A 10,792-nucleotide genomic window follows, 5' to 3' on the forward strand; every position below is an offset into this window, starting at 1 on the left:
TTTTTGGACATTGGAGTTCATTATAATAAGGCTGTACTTGATTGTCCCTCACATCACCAAAGGATTTTACCTCCATAGTAGATAAGCTAAGAGTTAACAGTTCTGCTGCAACAAAGAATGAATTGTAGGCACGATTTTTGGATAAAGATTTCCTGCTACAGTGAAAGCTATTTGACTTGAGTGATTGTTGTCATTTTCAGCCTGCAGGGAACAGGTTATATTCATTTAAGAAAGGAGTGTGTATTAAGATGGTCTATCCATGAAATCACTCATCAACTGTTTCAGTGAACAATGGTTCTGCTTGGTCGGTGGCACAGACATTTGTGAGCATAAGTTTCTGGTTCATAGTCTGTGATGATTTTGAAAAGCACTCATCTCAGAATAATAATAACTTATAAAGTCCTCTTCTTCAAAATGGACACAATAATTATAAATATCAAGCAAAGCCTTCAGTCTCACTCTTTGCTGTTCTCTCACAAGCCACCTCCCAAATTAATTGTCTACATTTTTTTGTCTGTGTAAATAATTTTGAAATATGTAAGCTGTTCTGAAAACAATATTGTAGTGTAAAAACATCAAATAAACAATCCTATTAATAGAGAGACTGAGATAGGAGAAGCATGATTTCAAGACCATTATGTGGCACACAGCAAGACCCTGTCATGTACAAACAAGCAGANAGTGTATATGGATTGTACAATATTGGACCTATTTCTCCCATTAGCAAATTAGAGAGACCACAGGATGACAGTCAACAAATTTCCAAATCCTCATATTTTTTGAATTTCAATTGATTAGGATATGTTGGTAATATTAATTTTCACATTAAGTGATATTAAGTAAAAGTGATTGTTACTTCTTGTTAATTTTCTTGTTAGAGGTGGAATTATGTTTGTGTGGGTTTGTTGAAAGATTACTTTCTTGCTTCTTCTAGGGTGTAGTTTCACTCTTTGTGTTGGTGTTTTCCATCTATCAACTTTGTATGGCTAGATTTGTGGAGAGATATTGTGTGAATTTGGTTTTATCATGTAATATCTTCTTTTCTCCATCTATGATGATTGAGAGTTTTGTTGGATATAGTAGCCTGGGCTGGCATTTGTGTTCTCTTAGGGTCTGTATGAGATCTGCCCAGGATCTTCTAGATTTCATAGTCTCTAGTGAGAAGTCTGGTGTAATTCTGATAGGTTCAAAGGGCCTTTGTAATCTGAGATTTTATAAGCAGTTACAATAAGATGATAAGTCTACTTTCCATTTCTTTCTGCAGGTAACCTCTACAACTCTGTGCAGAACTTGAGAAGCCCTATCAGATTAGTCTACATTTTCTATACCTCAACATAATGCATAACTCAAACAACAATGAACCATCATATGATATACACTGTCTAAAAGTTTTGTTCTTATAATGATTACTTTAATATTCACTCAAAATTAAATTTTAAATTGTTCTCAAAAAGTAGTTCGGATGGCCTGTTTTACTGATATTAGGGCAATATTCACTATGACTGTTAGATGATGTGTCCTCTGATGACATTGCACCAGTGTAGGATTCTTTTAAAAATGTTAAATATTTTTGAGAATATAGTATAATTATATATTTTCCCTTTCCCCCTTTCCCTTTCCTTCTTCCAATCCTTTCAATGTACCTACCTTAATTTCTCTAAAAATTCATGGCCTTTTTGATATTGTTGTTGTTGTGTGCTTCTAAACACATAAATATAACCTGCTCAGTTCATATAATGACAATTGTATGTATATGCTTTTCAGGACTAACCATTTGGTATTGGATAATCAATTAGTCTGTTCTTTAGAGAAGACTTATTTCTCCACTCATTACTGCCTGGAGGTTTTTTCATTTTTTTGGGGGGGGGGTGCATCTAGGGATATGTAGGATTATAACCTCATGAATTTCCCCTTGCACATTAGCATGTCTATAGGAGTCCCTGTTCAGCTCATGTTTCGGCAGTCATGTTGATAAGACTTCATGAGTATAAATTCTTTATTGTTTCTAAGAAAAACAATCTCACAGCAAACTTTCTATTTCTATCATTCTTACAGTTTTCTACTCCCTCTTTCTCAATGATCACTGAACCATAGATGAAGGAGTTGTACTGAAGCTGCGATTCACAACTCTGCATTTTTGCTGGTTGTGGTTTTCTTTAATGGTCTCTTTCTTGCAAAGTGAGTTTTCCCTGATGAAGTGTGAAGGATACACTTATCTGTAGGCAGGACAAATATTTAAAATGTTGTTAGGGATGGTACTGGTTTAGTGAAATATCTGCTATAGTTTGTCCTCCAAAATTCATGGCTTCACTATTCTAAGGTAGTTGACTGGTTTCCAGTAATGGGCACAATTTCCCTCTTATTAGGTGTGTGGTTCTTATGTCCAAATTAATACCAAGGTACGCTTGCTAGTATTGATTGTACCCTTGGGATTATTACGTCATACTGGTTGTTTATGTGATTCATAGGTATCATAACTATCAGTTGCTCTCTTCCTTTGGAAGCTTGTATGGTGCCTTCTGGTACCATGAATGCTAGCTTTGAAGGAGGATGCTTTCAGATACAGCTCATGTGCTCTGGGTCCTGTGTCCAAAGTGCATGGTGTCTTCAGCAATATGGACTTACTTTCCACCTCGGTTAGGCAACAGAAACAGCAATAGCCTATAATGTTTGGAGAATCTATGGAATATCACTAAGCAACAAATCAAAAGAGGCTTCTCATGCCTGGCATTGGGGTTTTGCCAGATAGTATATGTCTCTTGGGAGTGGGGGAAAATTGTCAGCCTGGATAGGAACATTTCATTTAAATTTCATTTAAATATTTATAGGTATACAGACTAACATGTATAATGGTATAGGGCTCTTCAGAAATGGACACCTAAGCACTATATTTCCAAAATTACAAGAAGGAAGTATTCTTAGTTTAGGGTGTGAAATTATACATTTTGAAGTGTTTCGTGTAACCTGAGAATTGGACACAAGACCAGGGAGATAGAACAACTTTAAGAGAACTTGAGTAGTGAGCTATTATGATAAAATAATGTAAAGTTCATATTCCCACACTCCCAAGTCAGCCAGATGCAAACTCAAGACATTTTATAATGCTGGAGAAGCAAGTTTGAGGAATATATTTAAATGCCACAATGTTTTTGATATGATAAGAAGAAACAAGAAATATGCCAGGACACATTTCCATCATTTCTTAACTGATTTACTGTGCAATGTTGGGTCAGAAATTCTTCTTCTTTGAGTCTCTTCTTATTGATCTGTGTATTATTCCTAATTGGAATATTCTATATCTCAGTGTAAAAGAGAGCCTTAGATATTCACTAAAGTATTAGTTAACCATTGTGCTTTTAAACTTTGTGGTTTTTCTTTTTTTGACAGGAGTCATAATTCCACAGTTTTCCTTGCCGAACTTACTGAGATATTCAATATGGGCAGCAACAGTACCAGCAGTGCTGAGAGTAATTGCAATGCCAGTAATTTGACATTTAAGTACTCTCTGTATGCAACCACTTATATCTTCATATTCATCCCGGGTCTCCTGGCTAACAGTGCAGCCCTGTGGGTTCTGTGCCGCTTCATCAGCAAGAAGAACAAGGCCATCATCTTCATGATCAACCTCTCAGTGGCAGACCTTGCTCATGTCCTNTCCTTACCTCTTCGGATTTACTATTATATCAGTCATCGCTGGCCATTCCAGAGGGCCCTTTGCCTGCTGTGCTTCTATCTGAAATATCTCAACATGTATGCCAGTATATTTTTCTTGACATGCATTAGCCTTCAGAGGTGCCTCTTTCTCCTCAAGCCATTCAGAGCCAGAAACTGGAAGCGTAGGTACGATGTGGGCATCAGTGCTGTCATCTGGGTTGTTGTGGGGACTGCCTGTTTGCCATTTCCCATCCTGAGAAGTGCTGACTTAGCCAATAACACTGATTCTTGCTTTGCTGATCTTGGGTACAAACAGATGGATGCAGTGGTTCTGGTCACCATGGTTATAATTGCTGAACTTGCTGGATTTGTGATTCCAGTGATCACCATTGCATGCTGTACCTGGAAAACAACTTTATCCTTGAAACACCCACCAATTGCTTTTCAAGGGATTAGTGAGAGGAAAAAAGCATTGCGGATGGTTTTCATGTGTGCTGCAGTCTTCGTTATCTGCTTCACTCCTTATCACATTAACTTCATTTTTTACACCATGGTAAAGGAAAGCATCATTACCAGTTGTCCCATTGTAAAAAGTACCCTGTATTTCCATCCTTTTTCCCTGTGCCTTGCAAGTCTCTGTTGTCTTTTGGACCCAATTCTGTACTATTTCATGGCTTCAGAGTTTCGTGACCAACTATCTCGTCATGGAAGCTCTGTTACTCGTTCTCGTCTCATGAGCAGGGAGAGTGGTTCATCAATGGTTAACTAAAATGAGAAAATTCTTCAGGTAGGATTCTCTTTACCTGACATTCTGTGGCATTGCCCAATGGCAGGAATTGCCAGGCAAACAATTTCTTTAACTGAACTTTGGAAACAGCAGAAATAAGTTTTATTGTGATGATTGTGGTCTTCACAGATGATGGAGGCATAATGTGAAAAAATGTGGAAGTAGAAAGAGAAATGGGATCCATGTGCTTCCAATTTAAAATTTATGACATTCTACTAGTTACAAGTCCCGGATTAAGTATCAAGTTTTTAGCAAATGTTTCCATCCAAATATAAATTGAATGAATGTATTTAAATTTGTCTTCTGTAAAAAGAATAGTACTGAGATGCAAGGTATATATTAAGATTTACAGAAAAGTAAATTTTCTCCATGGGATAATTTTATTTCTGAATGAAGTAAAGATTTCAAGTCTTTATAAAACATAAAACACAGATAAAATGACACAAAAGTTACAGCAATATGTGAATGAATTTTAGCACTGCACTCTTGCTACTGAATGGCGCTACTGAATGGTCCACCCCTTGGATGTTTATAGATGTCTATCATTTTCTAGGTTGGCAGTTTGCTAAGTATTTTTACAAATAACATTTCATCTTACTTTTCCAATACAAGCGACAATAAAGGAGGAGATTACAAATACAAATGAATAAATGTAATGGCAGAGAGGTTAAACAACATGTCTCAGGATTAACAGTTAAGTGTATGTGGCATATACTTATGCCATTTCCTCTGCTTATATTTTTATATGTATTAGGTCAATACTAAGTTTGAGTTGAATGCTGAAGACACAAACTGAAGATAAGCATAGGAAATATAGATCGTTTTAACACAGTTTTCCAGTGCTCATTGAAAAATCCATAAGTTGGGGATTAGCATGATTCTGGATAGAGTCTTCTGTGATAAATATATCATCCTATTAGTGTAATCATCTGTATAGTCTTGATGAGAAAAAACTCAATAGTTCATTATTTCAAAATCAATTTTATGGCTTAATATAAGCCATGCAAATAACATGAATAGAAAGCTATGAAACTGAGTCACATTTTAGAAAATGTAGTCTTCCTTAAAAAAAAAAGGTTTTAACAACAGTATGAACTAACCAGTACCTCCAGAGCTCGTGTCTCTAGCTGCATATGTAGAAGAAGATGCATTGGCCATCACTGGGAAGAGAGGCCCCTTGGTCTTGCAAACTTTATATGTCCCAGTACAGGGGAATGCCAGGGCCAAGGAGTGGGAGTGGGTGGGTAGGGGAGCAGGGTGGGGGGAGTGTATAGGGGACTTTTGGGATAGCATTTGAAATGTAAATGAAGAAAATATCTAATAAAAATTGAAAAAAATTCTCCTTTAAAAAATTCTTGGCCAGGCGTGGTGGATCACACCTTTAATCCCAGCACTCAGGAGGCAGAGGCAGGCAGATTTCTGAGTTCGAGGCCAGCCTGGTCTACAAAGTGAGTTCCAGGACAGCCAGGGCTATACAGAGAAACCCTGTCTGGAAAAAGAATTCTTATACATCACTATGTCACTAAATAAAATCTCAACAGTTTTCAGACATCATAACTCACACAATTGCATTAGAAACAGAGTATTAATCACATTATGAATAAATATGAGAGAAGTATGTGAACTTATGTTTTCTGAATGTTATGGATACTATTTTAAATGTTCATATAGATGATACAAATAGAACAGACCCCTCATCTTCTCAAGTTGACAATTCACTGGTATTTTGGGTTTGAAATTATCAGAGCATAGACATTTGGTGTGATGGCAAGAAAAGGAAGTGGTAGTCCTTAGAACATGCATTTGTGTAGACTAAGGAAGAGGAAGAGACCACCAAAAGGAGGAATTAAAAGAACATTTCTTGGTTTTGGGAGAATGAGACAGTTCTGTAATTATAATGTAATAAAGTGTTTTTTAAAAATTGGAACTGTGTATGACTTATTAACAAACCTCTAAGCACTGCTTTAAGAGAGTTGTCAATGTGTTTGGAATTAATGGTAACATTATCATTATCACAATTATTGCACAGAGCACAACATTCTGAAGAGAAGGCTTTTTATTTTTAATAAAAAAGTTCACTTGGATTCTACTATATTTTTGTGGAGAAAAGAAAAACCAGCTCACACAGTTGGTCCTTTATATGTCGTCTTGCAAATGTTTTGAAGAAAAGTAATACTTTCTGCAGTTTGTTGAATAGCATGCAAATTCAAGTACATACCCTCCATTTTGGCCTTCATTTAAAAGGAATATTTGGACTTTTACAGTTGTGAATTTCTAATCTGGCCACAGAGAAAAATGAAAATGTCTAAATAAGCAATGACTGGTTTTGGATTTCAAAGGCTGGGAAACCTTACATAATCCGAGGAGGAAATTGATGATGATTGAAATGATGAGATTATTTTTATGTGAGGATCCTGAAATGGAAAACAAGATGGTTACAGTTAGTAATTCTTCTATTTAACTTTCCATGTTTAAGTAAAGAGAAACTAGCAAAATTATTTAAGGCATTATAGTGTATAGTACTATGACAACCATGATTATGTTTATCACAGAGATATGAGGTCAGAAAGAGGGGACAGCTAACTGTATAGCCTTGAACTGGCTCTTCCAAATATCAATTCTAAATGTAACTGCCCTACAATACCCATTACAAACTCTGTAAAGCAACCGTTAAAGTCTACTTACAAATAATATAGGTCCTATAACACTACTTCTGGTAGTTTAAAAAACTGCAGAGTATTATAATTCATAACAATTTATATTCAAATGCAGATTCTGCTTGATTAGATATGCTATTTACTTTTCTTTAGGAGAGAGGTATTTGTTTTGTTTGAATTGTTGTTTACTCTTTTTTTTTTTAATAAAGTAGTAAACTCTGGAAAAGCATCCAAATATATTTTTCAAATTACTATTTGAGAACAACATTTTTGTCAATGTCCTCCTGTCCCGATGATGGAAAAAGTAACTAGCAATCAACATTACAGTTTGTTAGAAATTTAGAAAGGAGTAATTAATAAGGTGATACAGTTAAAGGTTTCTAATGAGAGGGCCTTGAATGCCAGGCATTGGGTGTGCAGTGTTCGGTGGTAGACTGACACAAGGCTGAGAATGAAAATCATGGAAGTATAAACCATGATCAGAAGACAAACTTTGAGGTAAATATATAATTATTGTTTACTCATTCATTCTGAGGCATAGTTTCTGAAGGCAATGTCACAAACGTATACTTGATTAATCAGAGAGATACAAAAGAATTAGTGATAATTTACTTAGTATAAAACATATGAGGAGTTTTATATAGATTTTCACACTTATTATTATTATTGACAATACCATCATATATGTACCACAGTTACTCCCACTTTTCAGACTGGAAGAAGCCAAAAAAAGACAGTCTTATCCTTAAGTTATAGTATATGCTGCTAATCACAATGAAACCCACTTTTTTTGTACTCTAGTGGAAAAAAAAGCATCAATGGCATCTCACAGGAAGAATATATACTTAATAAATGATAGGGTTATGATTTTTAGTTCTGGAATTCGGAGCTTAGAAGTGACCACCTTCATCAATGTACTTCTAGAACACACCTTATTATAACTGAATAAATTTTATAGGAAATGCTCATTTGTTTTTAAAGGCAGAATTTCACTATGTAGCTCCAGCCGCTCTGGAACTTGCAGGCTTCTACTGTATATACAAGTTGGCATTTAACTCACAGAGATCCACCTGCTTCTGCATTGTGACCACTGAGATAAAAGGTAGGCAGAGACACCTTGTTGTCATTGGTGGTATTCTTATATTAGTCAAGGGCAGAGCAGTTGGCAGTCCTTTGTTCATCCCTAGCTTGATGCCTGATTAGATGGCCCATGCTACTTTATGTCTAGGACACATGCAAACCAAACCAAACCAAACCAAACCAAACCAAACCAAACCAAACCAAACCAAATCAAATCTAGGCAGCTCAGCTCAGGAGAAAATAGAAAGAGAATGAAACCTGCTTTCCACCATGCCATGCAGTGCAGGCAGGGAAAGACACTCAGAGACTTGCTCTCCACCCCATGGCCATGGTGAGCCACAGACATACAGAGCCACAAGGAGAAGGAAGACAGACAGAGACCAGTATACCAGTAAATCACCCACAGTCCAGTGCTCTGGCCCACTGCACAGTCAGGCTGTAGACACTAGCTTGTTGCCATGTCACACATCTCTGCCCCTCACCAGCTGCAGCATCTGGAGAGCAGTCACTGCACCTCTCCAGAGCCACCTCTGCCACTTGTCTGCCATGAGGTGGAATGAGTGCAGGAGTTATGTCCTCCCTCCCTTGCCCCTTGCCACCTTCAGAGGCTAGGAAAGCTGACCCCAGGGTCACTAGAGTAGGTGAGCTTGCTGGCTTTAGAACTCAGGAGAGTGGGCTCTGTACCTCTCCTGGGCAGCATAGTAGGGCTGGCCCTGGTTGAGCGTGCACTCATTGGAGTGAACCAGCCCTGAGAGCAAGAACACTGGAGAGCTAACCCCACCACTCATCTGCCAAGAGGTGGCATAGTTGTAGGGGGGTGATATCTCCTTCCTTTCCCCTTATCACATGTGGTAATTAGGAAACCTGGCCCCGAAGGCATGAGAGTAGGAAACTTTCCTTGACTGGTCATCAGCTGTAGGACTCTGGAAAGCTGACCTTGAACCTCACCCAGACAACAGCTGGCCCTGATGATGGCCCCACACCCAGACAACAGCTGGCCCTGATGATGGCCTGGGTGAACCCGCAGGTATGAGACCTGGAGAGCTGTCCCAGTCTCTCATAGGTTGCAGTACTTGGGAGAGTGGGCTCCACGCCTTGACTGGGGATCCCAGTGAAGGTGGCTATGAAGGCCTTGGTAAAGGTGAGCTGCTCCAAGGGCATGAGAAAAAGAGAGTTGACCCTGCCTCCTTCCAAAGGCAGCACTGGGTCAGCTAACCAGAGGAGTTCTGTAGAACTCATCCTGGTGGTAGAGACAAGGAAGAGCAGGCACACTGATCAAATAGGCTCCCACCAAGGCCCAGATCCAGGGCTCTGAGTTGGCCCACTACAAAATCTCTATCATCTTTGAATGACTGGCACACACAAAAGAGCCAGTCCTACTGAACTAAAGCTTCAGAATCTCCACGACACAGACAAAAAACAGGATAACTGGGAGTAGTCCTGGTGAGGATCCAGGATTGATACAGTCACAGAAGTCAGAGATCTAGAACTAGACCAATGAAGCATTGCAATGAACATTTGCAGGTGAAGATGGGTGGACAGAGGGTTGTACCGTGGGACACACTAAGACACACTACAGCTTGAATAATGAGAGGTTTTCTATGTTTGGTTTTTTGTTTGTTTGTGTGCATGTTTTATATTTGGGGAGAAGATGTAGTAAAGTTGAAGGGCAGATATGAGGGCACAGGTAGATGAGCAGTACTGGGGTGCATGATGGAAAACTCACAAGGAATCTGTAAAAAGTTAAAAAAATGAAATACCACCCCTGGGCATATACCCAGAAGATACTCCAACATGTAATAAGAACACATGCTCCACAATGTTCATAGCAGCCTTAATTATAATAGCCAGAAGCTGGAAAGNACCCAGATGTCCTTCAATAGAGGAATGGATACAGAAAATGTGGTGCATTTACACAATGGAGTACTATCCAGTTATTAAAAACAATGAATTTATGAGATTCTTAGGCAAATGGATGGATCTGGAGGGTATCATCGTAAGTGAGGTAACCCAATAACAAAAGAACTCAAGACACTATTGTGGATGCCAGCAAGAGATTGCAGACAGGAGCCTGATAGAGCTGTCTCATGAGAGGCTCTGCCAGTGACTGACAAATACAAAAGTGGATGTTCACAGCCATCCATTAGGCAGAACACAGGGTCCCCAATGAAGGAGCTCGGGAAAGGACCCAAGAAGCTGAAGGGGTAGGAGGGCCATCTTTGCTCCTGTGCACTGCCAGTGAGAGGGCGGCCTGCAGAAGTGACACAGCTTCTGGGAAAGATCCCGTTTCTGGCTCCAGTAATCCTGTGCCTTTCCCGCCAGAGGAGGGGTGAACGCCCAGGAGGAGTCTCAAGGCCTGAGCCTGAAGGAGAGCCATCTTTGCTCTGGTGTACTACCGGGGAGAGGTCGGTCTGCAGAAGCTACACAGCTTCTGGGAAAGATCCCATTTCTGGCTCCAGTCACCCGGCACCTTTCCCGCCCAAGGAGGGATGTCCGCCCCGGAGGAGTCTCAAGGTCTGAGCTGGCTGGAGAGCCATCTTTGCTCTGGTTCGCTTAGGCTCCAGTCTGCACTAGCAAGAGTGTGGACCACAGAAGCTACAAAGCTTTGGGACAG

The 10,792-nt window shown here is 39.2% G+C and overlaps 1 protein-coding gene across 2 annotated transcripts in view; it reads left to right on the top strand.

Annotated features, from left to right (window-relative positions):
- The window catches only part of P2ry10 (P2Y receptor family member 10), a 16,306-nt gene extending 10,860 nt beyond the window's left edge, over positions 1-5,446 (top strand). Inside the window, exon 3 of one of the 2 annotated variants that reach the window (XM_021188632.1) lies at positions 3,388-5,446. In XM_021188632.1, the coding sequence (XP_021044291.1) occupies positions 3,437-4,423 (987 nt within the window). In that variant the 5' untranslated portion in view covers positions 3,388-3,436 and the 3' untranslated portion in view covers positions 4,424-5,446. The remainder of the gene's footprint in view (positions 1-3,387) is intronic. The other variant, XM_029534493.1, reaches the window with a different exon arrangement.
- Positions 5,447-10,792: the final 5,346 nt, after the last annotated feature.

The sequence above is a fragment of the Mus pahari genome, chromosome X (assembly GCF_900095145.1).
Source record: "Mus pahari chromosome X, PAHARI_EIJ_v1.1, whole genome shotgun sequence".
Lineage (NCBI taxonomy): Eukaryota > Metazoa > Chordata > Mammalia > Rodentia > Muridae > Mus > Mus pahari.